Source organism: Phoca vitulina, unplaced genomic scaffold (assembly GCF_004348235.1).
Source record: "Phoca vitulina isolate PV1807 unplaced genomic scaffold, GSC_HSeal_1.0 scaffold44, whole genome shotgun sequence".
In the NCBI taxonomy this organism is placed as follows: Eukaryota; Metazoa; Chordata; class Mammalia; order Carnivora; family Phocidae; genus Phoca; species Phoca vitulina.
In genome coordinates this window covers 539597-559976 of record NW_022589747.1, presented here as the reverse complement: position 1 = coordinate 559976, position 20380 = coordinate 539597, and the positions used below count along the sequence as shown (strand labels likewise).

At 54.2% G+C, this 20380-nt stretch overlaps 1 protein-coding gene across 4 annotated transcripts in view; it reads right to left on the bottom strand.

Moving 5' to 3' along the window:
• Positions 1–5327: 5327 nt before the first annotated feature.
• OGDH (oxoglutarate dehydrogenase) overlaps positions 5328–20380 on the bottom strand; it is a 70832-nt gene continuing 55779 nt past the window's right edge. For 3 of the 4 annotated variants that reach the window (XM_032430483.1, XM_032430481.1, XM_032430482.1), the window contains exons 12-24: positions 13268–13447; positions 12790–12942; positions 12475–12577; positions 12232–12360; positions 11909–12059; positions 11587–11714; positions 11314–11492; positions 10859–10930; positions 10329–10457; positions 9834–9906; positions 6708–6871; positions 6441–6595; positions 5328–6364 (exon numbers count right to left, since the gene is read on the bottom strand). In XM_032430483.1, coding sequence (XP_032286374.1) covers positions 6244–6364; positions 6441–6595; positions 6708–6871; positions 9834–9906; positions 10329–10457; positions 10859–10930; positions 11314–11492; positions 11587–11714; positions 11909–12059; positions 12232–12360; positions 12475–12577; positions 12790–12942; positions 13268–13447 — 1737 coding nt within the window. In that variant the 3' untranslated portion in view covers positions 5328–6243. The remainder of the gene's footprint in view (positions 6365–6440; positions 6596–6707; positions 6872–9833; positions 9907–10328; positions 10458–10858; positions 10931–11313; positions 11493–11586; positions 11715–11908; positions 12060–12231; positions 12361–12474; positions 12578–12789; positions 12943–13267; positions 13448–20380) is intronic. The other variant, XM_032430484.1, reaches the window with a different exon arrangement.

Below are 20380 nucleotides of genomic sequence, written 5' to 3'. Positions count from 1 at the left end.
ACGATATTAAGCCTTTTGATCCATGAACGTGAGATGTCTTTCATGTGATTAGGTGTTCTTTGTGCTGAACAATAGTTAGTAGTTTTCAGAGTATACATTTCACACTTTGTTGGTAATTATTCTGAAGCACTTTATCTCTCTGATGCTGTTGTACACGGAATCCTAATTTCATTTTCATTCTGTCCGTTGCCACGTTCTAGAAACACACAGATTCTTACGTAATGATCTTGTATCCTGCAATGCAGCTTGCTTCATTTTGTAATTCTAATAGTTTTGAAAATGGATTCTGTAGGATTTTCTTTATATGAGATCATATCATCTGCAAATGGAGATAGTTTTACTTCTCCTCTTGCCATCTGTCTTTTATTTCATTTTCTTGCCCAAGCGCCCTGGCTAGGACTCCCACACGGTGATGACCAGAAGTGGTGACAAGTGCCTCACCTGGAGCAGGTGCAAGCCTGGCGATGGTGGCCCGTCTCTGTCCCTCCCTCCCTCAGCCAGCAGAGTGAGCCCTTTGAAGCGTAGCTCAGCATGTGACGCACCTCCTCTCAGAGCCCATGGCTGCATGCTCTGCCCAGTGACCCCCTACCTTCACCTTGGGGACTCTCCATGCTTGCTGTGCTCGGGCCATGCTGGGCCACCCACTGACCCCAAACCTCTCCAACTCCTTGTCTTTTCACTCCTTTGCTTCTTTCCCAGATTCCTACATGTCTTATTCCCTTATTTCCTTTGGGTCAGTGGCTCCCGTATTTTTTGGTCTCGGGACAAGTTTGTACTCTTACCACTTATTGATGGAGACCCTACTTCTGGAAAGATGGAGTAGATATACTTTCCCTATTCTTCCTAAGTACAACAAAAACCTTAGACGTTATATATAAATACAACATAAGAAGTCTCTGAAGAAGGCAGACAGACTAGGGACCTCAGAACCCAAGGAATGGCCAAGCAGTAAATCCGCTGAGTTTTCTTCTCCTTCCCATATCCCAGACTGGGTGCTAGAGGAGCTGGCAACCCAGAAACACCAACCTGTGTGGACCAAGAGAGCGCCAAGAAAAGCCAGCTGTCTCTGGCCATGGGACCAAGAAAGGGGCAGCCAAGGAGGACTGAAAACTTTGAGACAATAACAACCCTGCCCAGCCAACACTACTACCCAAGCAAAGGGTGAGTGGGGAGCAGAGACCTCCATCCTCAGCTGGCCTTAGTGTGCGAGCCCTTTTTAAAAAAGTAATTTATTTAAAGTAGGCTCCATGCCCAATGTGGGGCTTGAGCTCATGACCCTGAAATCAAGAGTTGCATGCTCCACTGACTGAGCCAGCCAGGTGCATGCGGTCAGAGGTGCACTTACCACTCTCGGTGGTAGTACAAACCCCAGGGGAGACCAACCACATGGATACAGTCACAAGATGCTCATGCCCCTCCCCCCCAGCCACGGAGATGAGAGTGGAGGCCCAGTGGGGAGCACCTGCCGGGCAGTAGTGAGGAGGTACTCTCCCATCTCCTGCTGACGTGATGTACGAAGATGCCATTTAAAATAAAAGATTTAAATAAGATCCAGAGTCTTATAACATAATACTCAAAACGTCCAGTTTTTAAGAAAAAGCACTTGTCGTACCAAAACTCAGGAAGATATCAAACCAAATTTAAGACGACAATCAAGGATGCTAACACCAAAGTGAAAGAAATGTTAGAATTATCTGACCAAGATTTTAAGCAGCCATGTGAACATGCTTCAACAAGCACTTCTGAACACTTTCAAAACAAATATAAAAAACAGAATGCCTCATAAATGGAAGATATAAAGAAGAACCAAATGGGATATTTAGAAGTAAAAAATACAGTACCTGAAATTTAAAAACTCAATGGATAGGCTTACTGGCAATGGAGAGGACAGACGATCAAGCAGCTGGAAGGAAGAACAATAGAAATTACCCAATCTGAACAACAGAGAGAAAATTGACTGGAAAAACAAAATAAAACAGAGCTCAGGGACTTGTGGGGTTATAACAAAAGGTCTAACATTTGTGTTAATCAGAGTCCTGGAAGGAGAGGAGAAGGAAGGCAGCTGGAAAAGCACCCCCGGAAAGAGCAGCTGAAAGCATCCCGGATATGATGGAAGGCAGATACATACAGATTCAAGAAGGTGAGCAAATCCCAGAGTGAATAAACCCAAAGAAACCAAGGCCAAGACACATCATAAGCAAACTTCTAAAAACTGAAGTTGAATACAAATTGTTCCATGCAGGGCAGTTAATACAAGAGAGGATTTCTCATCAGAAACCAGGGAGGCCAGAAGGAAGTGACACATTTTCCAAATACTAAAAGAACTGTCAACCCAGAATCCTCTATCCAGCAAAAATGTCCTTCACGAATTAAGAGGCAGCCAATACATTCTCAGATGTGGGAGAAATAAGAGAATTTGTCACCAGTAGACCCACCCTAAAAGAATACTAAAACGCATTCTCTAAACAGAAAGGAAATGATAAAAGAAAGCATCTTTGAATACCCGAAAGGAAAAAAAACACAGACAGCAAAACATGTTGTTAAATAAAATAGAACTGGGCCTTCTAAATTATGTTTGGTGGTTGAAGCAGAACTTAACACTGTCTGATGTGGTTCTAAATGTACACGGAGGAAATGTTTAGGGCAATTATATTTTAAGTGGGAAGGGTAATGGGATACACTTTACTTGAACTGTTAAAATGACACCAATAGACTGTGATAAGTTATGTATATGTAATGTCATACCTAGAGCAACCACTAAAAAGCTATACCATCGACAAATACCAACGGTCAAAAACAGCATAGATAAATAAAAATGGAATTATAAAAAATGTGGTAACTCACAGAAAAGCAGGAAAAAAGGAGAGAAATTAAAATTAGAAAGAACAAACAGAAAACAAAAATAATGTGGCATATTTAAGCTCTGACATAGTAAAAATTACGCTAAGTGTAAATGGTCTAAGTATACCAATTAAAAGACAAAGATTGGAAGAGTGGATAAAAAATACATGCTGCCTACAAGACTCTCACTTAAAAAATCACTTATAGGCAGGTTGAGAGTAAAAGGATGGAAAGAGATAAACAAAGCTGTACATATACCTGCAAATATTAACCAAAGAAAAGCAGAGGCAGCTCTATTATTTTCAGATAAAGTAGACTTCAGAGCAATGAAAATTATCAGAGAGGAACATTACATAATGAAAAAAGGGTCAACCTACCAAGAAGACACAGCAATCCTAAATATGCATGCACCAAACAACAAAGCTACAAAATATGTGAACCTAAAACTGAGGACCAAAAGGAGAAACAGAGAAACCCAGAGCTCTAGGTGGAGACTTCATCACCTCTCTGTCAACAACTGATGGGAAACTAGATAGAAAATCAGCAAGGACAGAGAAGGACTCAACAGCCTGAACCCACAGGATCTACTGGACATTGACAGAGCACTTCACCCAATGCACGTTCTTTCTGAGCGCCCATGGAACACACGCCAAGATGGACCGTATCTTGGGCCATAAAGCAAATGTCAATGAGTGCGACAGAACTGAAAGGCACTATAGAGTGCCTTTCTCTAGTGACAGTGAAATCACACTAATCAATAACAGAAAGAGAACAGGAAACAACACATATTTTAGAGAGGGAGTCTCAAGGAAAGATTTTTAAATGAACCAAACCCGATGAAAATGAAAAAATACAACATATCGAAATTTGTGAGCCATAACTAAAGCAGTGCTGAGAGGGTAGTTTATGGAAGTAAATGCACTGGGTGCCCACGTGCTCCGTCCGTTAAGCGTCCACCGCCAGCTCAGGTCATGGTCCCGGAGGCTGGGGCGGTGGAGGGAGGGTTGTTGAGGCCCTGGGGCAGGGGGCCAAAGGTACACATTTCCAGTCCTACAGTGGGGAAGTCCTGGGGTCTAGTGTGCAGCACGGTGACTGTAGTTAATGATACTGTGTTGCACAACTGGAAGTTTCTAAGAGAGCAAATTCTCATCACATGAAACAGTAGCTGTAAGTATGTGTCACAGATGGGGACACGGAGCCCGTCCCTTTGCTGTCTGTGCGAAGTCACTGTGATATACCTGAGACCAGCGTCCTGTCACTCACAGCTCAGCTGCAAAGGGCCTGGTGAGGCCGTGGGTGAGGGGCTGGCACGTGGCGGGGGCGGGGGGAGCAGCAGGGCCTGAGCCGGGCACCGTGACACGTGAGGCTCGCTCCACCGTTTCTACCGCCTCTGCTCAGTGCAGTCCCAGTGGAATGCTGTCCTGACGGGGAGCTCACGGCCCCGGCTCACTCCGGGCAGAAACAGGTTCGACATGGATTCCAATTCCCCCTCTTTCCACTGGAGGAGGTGGGGTCAGCCCAGTGGGTGGGCACCGTGTCACAACCCCGCCCACCTGTGCCACTCCCAGGCCTCTCCTGGGCCCAGGCGCACCCGTCGGGGGGCTGCAGCCTGCTCAGGCCTCGACACCCCCAGCAGAGCCGGCCGAGTCTCTCCCACCGCTTTCAAGCTGGTGCGGGCGTTGAAAGATCCTGTCCGTCCAGAAAACCCCGGGCCTCCCCCTCAGCAGGCCCACGCACACCCGAGCATGCACACACACACGTGTGCTCACACTGACGTGCACTCACACACTCGTCCTCCCCAAAGCCCCGGCTGAGCACACGGGATGCTCTCTCGGATGTGAAGCTTCTTCCTTCGCACGATCACGGGGCAGGGATGACCACAGGCCGAGTGGACAGAGCTGACCTGGGAGGGCCCAGCGTCCCCCCTCCCCGCACAGATGCCCCCGTGGCTCTCCCTCCGTGTACGTGCCCTAATCCAGCCAGCCGACTGCGTCAGACACAGGGGTGTGCTGCTTGGGCTGCCCAGACCCCATGCCCAGCTCCGCCTGTGCGTGGCCACCGTCCCACCAGGGCTGGAGGACCCGAGCTGCAGGGAGCACAAAGGACACAGGGAAGAGATTCCAAGCTTCAAGGACAGGGACCCAGGTGTGGCCTAGAGGATGGGGTGGTCATCAGCCTCTATGTCCTTCCCCAGGCCTTTCCCTGAGTCTCCAGGAGGCCAAGGACGCTGTGCTGTGGGCTCAAGATGGCGGGGCTCTTGTGAAGAGGGGCCACGGAGCCCCTGGGGCCCTGCTGGCATGGCTGGTGCCCCGGCAGAGGCCAGAGCTGTGTGGGCTTCCAGGGGCGCAGACCAGCCGGGGAGCAGGGGAGGCGCAGGAGCGGGGTGCACCAGGCACAACAGGGCCGAGCAGCAAGGGGCTGCCTCCCAGGCAGGGTGGGGAGGCCTGGGTCAGCCTCTTCTGGGGGCAGGGGCAGGGCGGACAGAAAGGAGGACACAGACAGGCCCGAGGGTAACTTCGTTTATGGGTCAAGCCAAATGCAATGCAAAGTTGTTTTGTTTTTTTTTAACCAAAATAAATAAATCAGATCTGTCCCTGTGACGGGTGAGGGAAGCGACCGCTCTCCTCCAGCTGCCCGTCGGCCCTGGCACTCCTCTCCCCTCCTGACCGGCTCTGGCGTGGCGGCACAGAGAAGAACCCTTCCGCCTCCACGGTGTCGGAGTGGGCCGGCTGGGCGGGCGGGCGGGCAGCAGCCTGGCCTGAGCCCTGAGCCCCAGGTGGGTGAAGCCTGACGGCCCCCACACGTGGCCCGGGACCCTCTCGAGGGGTGGGAGTGGACACTGCAGAGAGCGGACCTGCCCTCTCTGTACCAGGCCGGGCGCAGGCCCCCTCCTGCCAGCCGCCCCAAGCAGTGCCGCGGTTCCGTGCGCAGGGAGAGCCCCACCAGAGCCCGGCCCACCCCGCGAAGTCCGGACAGCGACGGCTCCCTCCGAGGGGCCTGGGGCTCGGGCTGGGAAGAGGCGGCCACCTTGTCCAGGCGCAGCAGCCCCCGTGCTGGGCGACCCAGGACGGCCGGTACCTGGGAGGCCACACGAGGCTGGTCCTGCGGGGGCAGCGGGAGGGCTGGGGCACAGGTGACCCTCCCAGGACACCCGCAGGGGCTCCCTCTCCTCCTGCTCCCCGCGGCCTCCACGAAGGATGCTCGGCTGGACGGAAGTCACAGCGCCTGGGGGCCTCTGGTCTGGGGGGGGCAGCCAAGCACACGGGGGACAGCAGCCTAACGGGTACGCGGGCGAGGGGGGTGCGGTGCAGCGGATGGGCGGAGGTGTGGGCCGAGGCACCATTCTTTAGTTGAGAAGCGAGGGGCTGCCGTGGCTGCGGAGGGCAGTGGCCCAGGCGGCGTCTACGAGAAGTTCTTGAAGGCGTCCAGGTCGAAGGCCGTGTCCAGGAGGCGCTGCAGCTCCGTGAGGTGGGTCTTCTTGTTGCCGGTGGCTGGAGCGGCGGCGGGGTCCCGGCCGGCATACCTGAGGGGGTGACAGCGGGCGTGAGGGCCAAGCCACGGACGGCCCAGCCCCCGCGGCTCTCGGGGTCCCCACGCACCACACGGGCTTGGCACGGTTGATGGTGGTCCGCAGCCTGGGCTTCACGTAGTCGTAGTAGCCCTGGTTCTTGTGCTCCTCCTGGCACCAGCCCAGCTCGGCGTTGGGGTACTTCTGCACCTCCCGCAGCAGCAGGTCGAAGGGGAACGGGGAGAGCTGCGGACAGAGCGAGGGGCGCGGTCAGGAGGGAGCCAAGAGCGACCCCGGGGGGATGCTCCACAAGCTCTGAGGAGACTCGGGGCCCCGGCTGCGCACCGCCCACCCTCACCTGTTCGATCCTCGTGATGGCCACCTGCTCCGCCATGCCCCGTGCCTTCCGCTCCCGGGTGAGGTCATAGTACACCTTGCCCGTACAGAACAGAAGTCTCTTGACATTTTCCGGGTTCTGGGCTGCAAGGCCATCTTCTGGGATGACCCGCTGGAAGTGGGTTCCTACGAGAGAATCCCCGCGGCCGGGGTTGTCTCAGGACTTGGTGGAGGACACCCGGGGTCCTCCCGCTGCTGCCGTGCACGAGTGGGGCCCCCAAGGCAGGGCCATGACACGGGCAGACGCCACAACACGCAGCTGCCAATGTGCACCAGCCCCGGATGCCGCCGAATCCATCCAGGCCAAGAGAGCCTTGAGAAGCACAGGGTGCGCAGCGCACAGTAGGCCAAGGCCAGCTGCAGACCGCAAGTGATGCCAGTTCCTTCTTCCGAACAGCCCATCCCGGAAGTCCAGGGCAACGGAGTCTGATCCCTCTGCTCAGGCTCCCCCCGAGGTTACAAACACTGAAGCCTTCCGCACAGATCCCCACCGTCGGCGCCGGGCCCCACGAGGGGAACGAGCTGCCTTCCGGAAGCGACGCCCAGCAAAGGGTCTCCCCTGGTGATGTGCACCCCCCCACACACGCACGTTCGTGCCACAGAGGGACACTGCCCCCACGGGATAAAGGCCAGATGTGAAAGGCCCACAGCAAACGTCATACTCAGTGGTGCAAGACTGAGCTTCTCCTCTAAGATCAGGAACAAGACTGGGAGGCTCACGTCACTGCTCGCATCCAGCCTCGCACTGGAAGTCCCAGCCAGAGCAGCTGGGGGAGAAGATAAAAGGCCTCTAAATTGGAAAGGAAGAGATAAAATTATCTGTGTGTGGATGACATGATCTCATATGTAGAAAACCCCAAAATTAGAATGAACGAACTCAGCAAAGTTGCGGGATAAAAAAATCAACACTCAGAGCGCAGATGCATTTCTGCACGCTAAGGACGACCGATCCAAACAGAAATAAGAAACTCCATTTGCCACAGCATCAAAAGGAATAAAATACTGAAAAATAAACGAACACAGGGAAGACTTGCACACCGAAAACTGCAAGGCGTTGCTGGAAGAAATGAAAGACACAAGCCAACCGAACACCGTGTGTGTTCACCCGCGGGCAGGCCCACTGCTGCTATGACATCCACGGGCCCCAAAGTGGTCTACGGATTCAGTCCGACCAAAAGCCCAGTGACGTATTCTGCAGACATTGAAAAATCCATCCTAAAATTCATGGAATTGCAAAGGCCCCCGAATAGGCGGAGCGATCCTAGAACAGGAGAGCGAGGCTGCGGGAGGCCCGGTTCCTGACTTCAGAACCCGGCACGGAGATGTGCAGACCGCGGACACACAGCCCAGACCGTTCAGTGGGGAAAGAGAGGGAGTCTTCCCGGCGAACGCTGGGAAAACTGGACGTCCACGTGCAGGGAAGGACCCTCACGCCACACATGAAAATTAACCCAAAATGTGCTAAAGACTTCAACATACGAGCCACCATGATAAAACTCTTAGAAGAAAACAGGGCAAACGCTACACGACAGCGGATGTGGTAGTGATTTCCTGGAAGTGACGTCAACGGCGCCAGCAACAAGAGAGAAAAATAGACTTCATGGAATTTTAAACATTTTGTGCATCAAGAGACAACATATGGGGGGGGTGGCACCTGGTGGCTCAGTCGTTAAGCATCTGCCTTCGGCTCAGGTCATGATCCCAGGGTCCTGGGACAGAGTCCCGCGTCAGGCTCCCTGCTCAGTGGGAAGCCTGCTTCTCCCTCTCCCTCTGCCGCTCCCCCTCACTCACTTGCTCGCTCTCTCCCTCTCTCACAAATCAATAAAATCTTTAAAAAAAAAAAAAAAAGGAGAGCACACAGAATGGGAGAAAAGAGCTGCACATCATCTACCTGATGCTAGATTAGTATCCAACACATAGAAGAACTTCTAAAATCTAACAACAACGCAAACAACCCGACAAAATCAGGCAAAGGACCCAACAGACACTTCTCCAAAGCAGATGCATGAGAAGAGGCTCACCATCACGCATCAGCAGGTAAATGCAGGCCAAAACCCCAAAAAGGGGTCCTACTTCATGGGCGGTAGGACGGCCGTTATAAACAAAAACCAAGGGCTGACACGGATGTGGAAAAGCTGGAACCCTCGCCAGTGTAGGTGGGGAAATAAAAAGGCACAGCTGCTGGGGAAAACAGTACAGAGGTTCCTCAAAAACCTAAAAACAGAATCACCGTGCGACCCCGCAGTTCCACCTCTGGGGTTACGCCCAAACGAAGAGATATCCGCACACCCACGCTCACAGCAGCATCGTTCACAGCCGCTCCAAAGTGGAAGCAACCAATGTCCACCGATGGACAGAGGCCGAGCGGTTCATCGACACGCTGGAATCTTAATCAGCCTTAAAGCGGGAAGGGGTTCTGACACCTGCTGCGACGTGGGGCAAGGAGCAGACACGGGGGGACACCTGCCGCCCACCCGCACATACACGCGGGGCCTCTGACAGCTGGGACCGGGGACAGAAAGTGGGAGCTCTGGAGGTGGCCGCAGAGCTGTGTGAGCGCGCTTAGTGCTCGTGAGCTGCACACGTAAAAACACCTGTGTTTTAACTTTTATGTGTATTTCACCGTAATAATGATAAATGGGAAAACGAACCAACCAAGGAGGGCTTCACCTTGCCTGATGACTAAGGGGGCTCCATGTCTGGGAGGAGGTGGGCTCCCCTGGCCCAGTGAGCCCGGGGACACGGGGCTGCTCCGTGCTGTGTCCGCGGCCTGCCGTCCAGGTGGGGACCTCAACGCTGTGGGCCTCACTGCATGCCCTCCGGGAGCAGCGGCCGGGCAGCGGGGGCACTGTGAGCTCAGACTTGCTTCCCCGCCTCTAAAGGAGGCCTGGGGCGCACCCAGGTGAAGGCCGCAGACGTGGGTGGGGCGCAAGACACACCTTCTAAGCACCTCACAAGCAAGCTCCGACCTGTGGGCTGCCGTGTTCACTGGTCTTCATCCAACTACTGAAACGGTGGCAAGGGCCACAGTGAGACGCTCAGGCCCAGGCCCCAAGCCCCACAGAGCGGCAGCCTGCCCCACACCCACCTGAGAGCATCTCGTCGAAGCTGGTTCTGGCCTCGGGGTGCCGCAGCAAGGACTTGGGGGTGAAGATGATTAGCTGGAAGAGAAGCACAGGCCCGCGACGGATCAGGCCCCACGGGTTCTGGAAGGAAGCCCAGCAGCACGGCCCCTGCGTGTCTCCAGGCTGGGGACCTGGTACCGCGCTCTCAGCTCTGCGGGCTGGAGGGGCCGGGACGCTGCCGCTTCCCGTGCAACTGCGTGTGCACTCCGCCTGCTGAGCCCCGGTGCCCCTACCCTGGCCCCGGGAGAGAGCCCAGCCTCTCCGCGGGGTCCCCACCCAGGGCCGGGGCTGTCTCGACCTGTGGGCCTTTCACACACACTTCTACTCACCATTCCACGCCCTGCCCGGGAGCCTGCTGGCTAGGACCCTGCGCAGCCCTCGTCCACGCTCGGCGCCCCACCGCCCGCCACCCGCTCACATGGCCATCCTCCCACTGGGCAGGGACGCCCCCAACTGACCGGCTTCCGGAAGGGCAAGAGAATCTGACGCCGCAGCACGTGGAAGAAGTTGCCGGGAGTGGAGCAGTTGACAACAACCCAGTTGCAGTCATACAGCTGGTTGATGTCGAAGTTGGCTTCCTCCAGGTTCTGCAGCTCGAGGGAGAGGCCGGGGGCCGGCCGACTGAGCCCCTGCCGCGGGGCTGCCCCAGCTGCCACGGGGACCCCGGCAGGAGCTCACGCGGCGGGGTCTCTGTCCCACTCCATCCCTCCCGCTCTCTGAGAGCACAGCCACGCCTGGACCTCGGTTCTACCTAGAGCCCAGCCTGATTCGCTTTAGAGACCGAGTCCTGGTCACCCACTGAACCCGGCCCAGAGGTGCCCGAGTTCTTTCCTCTAAGACGTCTGCCCGAACCCGGTGCAGACAGCTGCTCCTCACGCGGCAGGAGGGGGACTCTCACTTCTGGGGGGCCAGCTGGAGCCGCCCACCCATCACCCCCCGAGGCCTGGGCGCGGAGCCACGGTGGCCGTGGGGTGGCCGCTCTGCTCACCGGCAGGACGTCCGGATCATCATTGCACATCTGCAGGAACCGCTCCGGCCGGGCGGAGGAATGTTCCGGGCCCTGGAACCACACACAAATTAGGTTCGGGAGCTCTGCAGAGGTGGGAGGTGCACTCGCCACATCTCTTCCTTAACGGACTCGGGTCACTTCTGGTCTGAAAAACGCCGAGTTGCACTGACCCCACTAGTGCTTCAACCCCCTGCCCTCCCCCAGAGCGTGGAGGGGCCCACAGCCTGGCTCTGCACGGTTTCCAACCCCCGGTCCTGAGACGGTCTCCCACGGGCCTCTGCAGCGAGGTGAGCAGGGGCGTCTGAGCCAGGGCAGCCTGTGCCGGCACCCCTGCTCCTCACCAGAGGTGGAGCAGGACGGACACCCGCCCTCGGAGACGGGGGCGCACCACACTGCACCGCGCCAGCTTCTGGGGCCGGGGAGGGGGGGCTCACCATGCCCTCCATGCCATGGGGCAGCAGCAGCACGATGCCGTTCTGCCGGACCCACTTGGCCTGTCCCGGGCAGATGAACTGGTCGATGATGCACTGGGCCGTGTTGTGGAAGTCCCCAAACTGGGCCTCCCAGAGGACCAGGGCGTTGGGGCTGGCCATGGCAAAGCCCAGCTCAAAGCCTGCAGAGCGAGGAGGCAGGACAGGAGCAGAGTGAGTCAGGGGGCTGCGGCGGGCCGGGCGGCGGGGAGCAGGGCGGTGGGCCGGGGCACTCACCCAGGACCCCGTACTCGGACAGCGAGCTGTTGCACACAGTGTAGGGGGCCTGGTTGGGCCAGAGGTGGTTCATGGGGATGCAGGTCTTCTTGTCCACGTTCTGGTCGTGGAGCACGTGGTGGCGGTGACTGAGGCGCAAGAGCACAGATCAGGAGGCACAGCGCCCGCGCTCCGCCCCGCCACGCAGACCCCAGAGGTGTGTCCACGTCAGAGCAGGGGAGGCTGCTTCCGGCCGACACGGGCTTCTCTCCTGAGAAACGCCGAAGCCCTCCCTCTCCGCCCGCTGCGCTTTGCGGTGCCGCCAGAACCCCGGGAGCGTTACCTGAAGGTGCCGCGCTCCACATCCTGGCCGCTCAGCCGGATGTGGATGCCCTCCTTCAGGAGCGAGCCGAAGGCCATGTACTCCGCCAGAGCCCAGTCCACGGTCCTGTTCTTCACCAGCTCCCCGCGGGTCTTCAGGATGCGGCTCAGCCCTGCGCAGACACGGTGCTCACCGGCTGCCCGCTCGTGACAGGAGCGGCGCCCCAGCGGCCCGGCCAGCAGCTGTGATGTCCCACCCTGTCCTCCACCACGGGGCCTGCCCCATGCTGGAGAGAAGTCCACGGACGTGGCCCAACACCTCCACAGCTCAGTGGGCATCCTCACCTCCATGAATGGTGAAGTTCTCCACGGGCACGGAGCTGGCCACGTTCCCGATGTGCGTCAGGATGTCCTCCGTCAGGCCCGTGGAGGGGCAGGTCATGCTCCTCGGCTGCCCGTCCAGGGTGAAGAAGCCTAGGACAGGAGGACAAGCTGCCACACGGCCGCCACTCTTCCAGGAACCAACTGGGGCCCACAGGGGGTGTGGTGGGGCGGGGGAGAGGTGCCCAGGTGATGTCCCCGGCTCACCAGGCCAGGGGGAGTCCAGCCAGTGCTTGATGTGCAGGATCTTCTCGTCCTTGGACCTGGTGAAGGCCTCCTCACAGATCTTGTCGTACTTGGAGATCTCCTCCTGGAGGGTCGGGCACAGCACAGCCGTCGGGGGGCGCTCTGCACAGGCCCCCCGCGTGCACCACCACTCCGAGGCCGCGAGAAGCCCGCCGTGTTATCGTCTCTGCCCCTGCCTTCGTCGCCACATCTGCTGGCTGCAGGCCTGCTCGGAGTCGGAGCCCCGGCCCCGCCTGGCCTCTCTCTACCCCTCCCGAGCCAGAGCCGGGGACACACCTCGTACTCGGGCTGGTTGACCACGCCCTGGGACACCAGCAGCTCGGCATACTTCTGCAGCACGGGCTTCTGCTTGCGGATCTGCTTGTACATGAGCGGCTGCGTGAACATGGGCTCGTCCATCTCGTTGTGGCCGTTGCGCCGGTAACACACCTGGACACAGCAGGGACACGCCGGCGTCAGGGACCCAGCAGCACCTGCCCGCTCTCCTGCACAGCGCCCCAGTGTACCTCCTCTACCATCTAGACCTCCTTCGCAGCAGTCGCTGTTACAGGAGATGAAATGAGTGACTTGGGGACACCCTGGCACAAGACCCCAGGCTGGGGCCGCAGGAGCCCTGGGGAGGGGCAGCCAGGTGACCCCGGAAAGGCCCGTGGATGCTGGCAGGTGTGGGAGCCCGTGTGGGGAGCCATGGTGGTGAGCCTGCCCCCCCAGGGAGCCCGCCCCGCCTCCACGGCCACAGATGGAAGCCACTCACCAGGTCCACCACCACGTCCTTGTGGAAGGTGCTCCGCCACTCGGCTGCCACCTTGCACACGTACATGACGGCCTCTGGGTCGTCCGAGTTCACGTGGAAAATGGGGGCATTCACAACGCGGGCCACGTCAGTGGGGTAGGGCGAGGAGCGGGCCATGCGCGGGTCCGTGGTGAAGCCAATCTGCAAGGGACATGCTGCTGGGCGGGGCTGGGCGCTGGCGGTGGGGGGTGGGGTGGAGCGCCACTAGCTGGTGGCCACCCGACCAAGCCTGCCCTCCTGAGTCCCCAAGTGGCTATTCAGGTTTTAGTTTTAGTTTTTTTAATTTTAAGATAATTTATTCATTTGACAGAGAGAGAGTGCTCAAGCAGGGGCAGAGGGAAAGACAGAAGCAGGCTCCCTGAGCAGGGAGCCTGACTCAGGATTCGATCCCAGGACCCTGAGATCACGATCTGAGCCAAAGGCAGATGTTTAACTGACTGAGCCACCCAGGCGCCCCTGGGTTTTTGTTTTTTTATTGTTTTGTTGTTTCCTATTCTGCAAATAAATTTCATACATGTTCAACACATACAGTTTAGAAGACAGTATAAAAATATAAAGTTAATTTAAACAAAGTTACGTGTCTTTCCACTAGCTACAGTGTAAATATTTTGATGTTTTTTTTGCCCATGTACATGTAATACATATTTAAAACTTTGGACGCTGTTCTGTAACTCAGCAGTTTGTTCACTTAACATGATGAGCTAACATTATGAGCACTGTTTCTTGGAAAGGCAAATTCAAGGCCTTCATGATAGTCCTTACTCTGTCGAGGTCCTAAAAAGTCTACATTCCTAATTTTGTAACCTGCACTTCCTGTTGATGTCTACGGAACACCCCACACCACACACACTTGGTAATACCACAGTGGTCACGCCTGAGCTCCCGGAACATGACCCACTTCTGCTGCGGCGGGGCCTTCGCTGCCCGAACGACACACACGATCTTCTTGGGCTTGTCGCTACTTCACAGTTTTGATACAATTTCAGACTTGAGAAAGTTGAAAGAATAACACAAAGAATTCCCACAGAGTCTTTACTCAGATTTGCCACCTGTCACTTGTTTCCTTTTGCGGTCCACACTCTTCCTCCCCGGCCGTGCAGGGCTAAGTTGCAGGGAGTCCGCATTTGCTAAAACAGGGACGTTCCCTGACCAGCCTGACCAATTCCACGTCCCAGCGTGGGTCACCTGACCCACTGTCTCCACACACGCTCTGTCTGCCTCGTGACGCCCGCCCGACCTTTCTGCCCCGGCCCAGTGTCCAATCCAGCACCCTGTGCCCTCTCTCGTCTCCCTTAATCTGGAAGACTGCCCGCCTCCCTTGGTTTTCACGGCACTGGCGTCCGTCCGCTCCCCGTTGGTGGACACATTCCCACCCAGGTTTGCTCCAGCGAACCCTGAGCGCACCCGGGAAGGGAGCACTGAGCCGCAGGCCGCCGACGCCAGCGGACTGCTCTCGGCCGTGGGGGCCCTCGCGCTCCGGCCAGCAGCAGGTGCGTGCCCCGTACCGCCTCGCCCCGACTCTGACCACTTCTCCGGGGTATTAAATGTTTTCAGATTACACAGCACTGCTTCCTGTGACTTTGCCAAAACGTGCGCCAAGACTTCTGGTGTCGGACACGTGGCTTCCTTCCTACTTTTCAAAGTAGTACAATTATGGTTTTGACAAACACAGACAAATCTCGAGCATCTGACAAGCTTCCTCAGGAGAGAATTTCAGAAGGTTAAATCCTAGGCGCGGTCTCAGAGCAACGGGGGGAGCGTCAGGAAAGCAGCACCTCTTCTGCTACAGATGTCATGGGCCTGACCCCCACAGCAGGTCATGATCTGCGGCGTCCAGGTCGGTGAAGAGATTAAAGATAACTCGAGCAGAACCGGAGCTCTGACGAAGTCCGGGAATTCTAACCGCTTTTACGTCATCTCTTGAACACACTGCCTGAAGAACAGGTCAGAAACGGTCAGGAACCGACGAGAACGTTAAAGAACGATGTACCGGGGAGAATTCTGATGAACACGTCTTGAACAATCTCATCGTCCCATCCGCGTCTCCTCATTTAGGGAAACGAGTGTAGGGAACTGTGAGCAGGTGGTCACGATATGCACGTTGTTTCTAGAACCTCATGGGACGTGTACTGCTTTGACAAGACCTCGGTCCGCTGGCCGCCCTCCAAATATCCACCGCCGCTACCAACTTGTATGTTTTGGAGCACGTGTGGATGTGCGCGCACACGTGTGGACACAGGGAGATAGGCGTGTGCACACACTGCTCTCTACTTTCCTCTGCCTAATAGGGCTGGTGGATCATTCAACAGTCTTCTAAATAGTTTCACTGCAGTTAACTCACACGGTGCCTACTTACAGGCCAGACACTATTCTGAGCATTTTATATACATTGATTTTCATGAGTTAATTCATTTAAGTCTTGTAACACACGTATGGGTACACCGTAAATTATTTAACCAGCTCCCTATTGACCTAGTGATGAAAATTCTGATTTCTGGTCTCGGTGCAGCAGTGAGGTCTTCAAAGACAGCTCTGGGTGGACATCTGGCAGGGTGTACCAGTGCGAAGACCCCACTAAGTGGAGCTGCTGGTGTGAGCGCCAGAGACCCCAAAGCCAAATGGTTTACTCTCGTCATCCCTGGCTGGGGCCCCGTCTCCTCCAACCCTGAAGCTGGTCCCCGGCTGGAGCCGATCTGACTGCTGAAAGGTCTTCCTGTCACTCAGCCGAGGTCTGCTTTCTGGTGGCTGTTACCCACTCTGCCAGCACACTCCTGCGACATGAATCCCTGATTCTGGTAAAACAGCTCTCATGCTCCCAGGGGTCTTCCGGCTTCTTGGGTCACTCCTGGTATGGCAGCTTCCAGACCCTGTGCCATCCTGCGACACTCGTCCCCGGACACGGTCTCACTTAAGTGCCACCAAAATGCGTCACATTCTGTCACGAGAAGCTCGACAAACCCACGGCTCACCTACACTGTATTTGTGTTATTAAGTGTTACATTGCAAAGAAGGAAGGTTTCAAATCAGTGATCTAAGAAACCAGAGAGAGGAGGCTAAATTAAATCCAAAGCAAGTAGAAGGAAAGGGCTAACAAAGAGCAGAAATCAACGACTAAAAAACAGGGAAATGCAGAAAACGCAACGAAACCAGAGCTGTTCCTCTGAAAGGAATGGCAAATCTACAGCCAGACCAACTACAAAAAAAAGAGAAAAGACCTGAATTATCAGGATCAGGAGCGAGAGAAGGGCCCTCAGTACAGACTCTAAGAACAGAACATTACAGACTCCTGGACCATAAATTCTACCACTTAAAGAAGTCACCAGAGCCACTCAAGAACAAACGGGTCACCTGGATAGTCTTATATTTACTAAAGAAATTGAATTTATACTTAAAACAAATGTTCTCATAGGGACTTCCACTTCTGCAAGATGAAGATGAGCTTTTCCCTATTCCTCCTGCCAAGGGCAGCTAGAAACCCAGGACGTCATACGCAGGACAAACACGACACTCTGACGGCAGACAGAAGAAGGCAGACCAGCCAGGGACCTCAGGCTCCAAGGAACGACTCAGTGACAGGTCCCAGCACTGTCTGTCCCCTCCCATGCCCCAGCCTGGGCGCTAGAGAGGCGGGAAGCGCAGACACACCAGCAGGAACAGACGAGGAAAAGCCAGAGGACCAAGAACAAGACCCTGAAAATACAGTATTTCTTTTTTCTAAAAATTAATACTGTTCTATTTTTGAGGTTTTTGAATTTTAAATTATTTATTTATTCTAAAGTAATCTCTACCCCAACGTAGGGCTCGGACTCCTGACCCTGAGATCAAGAGTCGCATGCTCTGCCCACTGAGCCACCCAGGCGCCCCTAGGAGCCAACATTCTTAGATTAATAACTACCCTGCCAGCTCACGACCTTCCCCACCCCCACCAACAAAGGCTGGGGGGGGGGGCCAGGCCAGCGGCAATGAGCTGATTAGGCACCCACCCCTCCCTGGTGCCAGGGGAGGGCACGTGCGGAGCAGCACCAGAGCCCCTGTGCCGCCCTGCCTGCCCTCCCCTCCCTGGGGCATGGAAGATACGGGTGGGGAACCTGGACTCCCACCCCCAACTGAGATGCCCAGGAGGTGAGTCCCAACAGAAGATTTAAGTGAGATCTGAGTCTCGACACAAAGCCCAAGATGTCCTGGTTTCATCTGAAAACCAACAACCGGAAAAACCTCAGGTTGAATGAGAAAAGCAATCATCAGAAGCCAACACCAAGATGACACGGATGTTAGAATTATCTGACAAAGACATTAAAAAAGATGTCATAAAAATGCTTCAATGAAAATTATGAACATGCCTGAAACACATGAAAAAATAAAAACTCTCAGCAAAGACATAAAAGAAACGAGGGGCGCCTGAGTGGCTCAGTTGGTTAAGCGACTGCCTTCGGCTCAGGTCATGATCCTGGAGTCCCGGGATCGAGTCCCACATCGGGCTCCCTGCTCAGCAGGGAGTCTGCTTCTCCCTCTGACCCTCCTCCCTCTCATGCTCTCTGTCTCTCATTCTCTCTCTCGCAAATAAATAAAATCTTAAAAAAAAAAAAAAAAAAAAAAAAAAAGACATAAAAGAAACGAGAGTGAAGTGAAAAGTTTAGAACTGAAAAATAAAAAAATGCTGGGGGCATCCGGGTGGCTCAGGCGGTTGAGCGTCCCATTCTTGATTTTGGGTCGGGTCACGATCTCAGCGTCAGGAGACTGAGCCCTGCCTCAGGCTCTGTGCTGAGTGTAGGAGTCTGCTTGAGATTCTCTCTTCCTCCCTCTGCCCCTCCACCCTACTCGTGCTCTCTCTCTAAGAAACAAAAACAAAAAACTGGGGGGAAAAACCTGAATGGAGCTCTCTACAGCAGAACGGGGGCAGAGAGGAAAGAACCCGTGACCTTGAGGTCACCCCGAATCTCAACAAATGGAGAGGCTGACGGGAATGGGAGGCTGTAGCAACAGGTCTAATGCTGGTGCCACTGGAGACCCAGAAACAGGAGACGTGGGGCTGAGTAAATATCTGTAATAAGAAATGGCGTCTGTAGGAGTAAATGCAGCCGAGGTGAGGAACTGTCCTCTGAAAACTGTACCATGTTGATGAAAGAAACTGAAGACGACACAGACGAATGGAAAGACGCACCATGCTCATGGATTGGAGAAATTAACATTAAAGTGTCCACACTGCCCAAAGCAATCTACAGATTCAACACAATCCCTACCAAAACACCAGGGGCATTTTTACACAGAAATAGAGCAACAAATCCTAAAATGTACATGGAACCACGAGACCATGAGTAGCCACAGCTGCACTGAGGAGGAAGAACAGACCTGGAGGTGTCACGCTGCCTGACTGCAAACGATCCTGCAGAGTCGCAGTAACCCAACCAGCGTGGTGCTGGCGCAAGAACGCACCCACCGATGGTACAGAACCCGTGCCTACGTGGCCAATTAAGTTATGAAAAAGGAGCCAAAAATATACAATGAGGAAAGCACAGTCTCTTCCCCAAGTGGCGTTGGGAAAACTGGACGGCCACGTGCACAAGAATGAGACTGGACCACATTCTTACACCACACACAAAAATAAACTCAAAACGGATTAAAGACTTGAATGTAAGACCTCTTACTCCCAGAAGAAAACACAGGCATAATAAGCTCCTGGACATCAGTCTTCATGATTTTTGGGATCTGACACCAAAAGCAAAGATAAACCAGTGGGATTATGTCAAACTAAAAAGCTTCTGCACAGCAAAGGAAACGATTAACGACGAAAAGGCAGCCTATGGGATGGGAAAAAATATCTGCAAATTGTATGTCTGATTAGGGATTCATATCCAAAATATATGAAGAACTGATACAACTCAGTAAAAACCAAACAATCCAATTAAAAAATAGGCAGAGGTCCCGAATAGACACTTTTCCAAAGAAGACATCCAGATGCCCAAAAGACACCTGAAAAGATGCTCCACATCACTCATCATCAGGGAAATGCAAATCAAAACCACAACGAGATACCACCTCACACCTGCCAAAATGGCTAAATCAACAACACCAGAAACAACAGGTGCTGGTAAAAGGATACAGAGAAAGGGGACCCCTTGTGCACTGTTGGTGGGAATGCCACCTCTGGACAACAGTATGGAGGTTCCTCAAAAAGTTAAAAATGGAAATACCATGTGATCCAGTAATTCCACTTCTGGGTATTTATCCTAAGAAAACAAAATCGCTAACTCAAAAAGATACATGCACCCCTATGTTTACTGCAGCATTATCTACAATAGCCAAATATCCATCAACGGATGAATGGATGAAGACGTGGTGTATAGATATACAATGGAGTATTATTCAGAAATCAAAGAAGGAAATCTTCCGTCTGTGACAACACGTATGGACCTGGAGGGCATTACACTAAGTGAAATAAGTCGAAGACAAATACTATATGATCTCATTTGTATGTAAAGCCTAAAAGAAGACAAAACCCAAACTCACAGACACAAGAGAACATATTGGTGGTTGCCAGAGGGAGGGGTGGAGAGCATGGGTAAAAGGGGTGAAGGCCGTGGCTTAAAGAAAAAAAGAAATAATGTTTGAAAATCCCCCAAGTGTGTCAAAAGCTGTAAATTTACAGACTGGAGACGCTGAATGATGCCAAGTCACTTGGGCGGGGGAAAGATCTTCTCCACAGGCAGCATCCGCGTCTAACAGAATGAAGCTCCTTCCTTGCCCCACATGCAGAAGGTAACACCAGGGGGTCACAGACATTAAGAGCTTTGAGGAAAACATAGGAGCGAGAAAACAAAACTTTTGTGCTTCAAAAGACATCAAGAAAGTGAAAAACCCACAGAGAGAAAGTATTTGCAAATCATATACCTGATAAAGGGCTCGTATCCACACTATATGAAGAATTCTTACAACTCAATAATAAAAAGACAATCTAATTTAAAAATGGGCAGAAGAGGGGCGCCTGGGTGGCTCAGTCGGTTAAGTGCCTGCCTTCGGCTCAGGTCATGATCCCAGGGTCCTGGGATCGAGCCCCGCATCGGGCTCCCTGCTTGG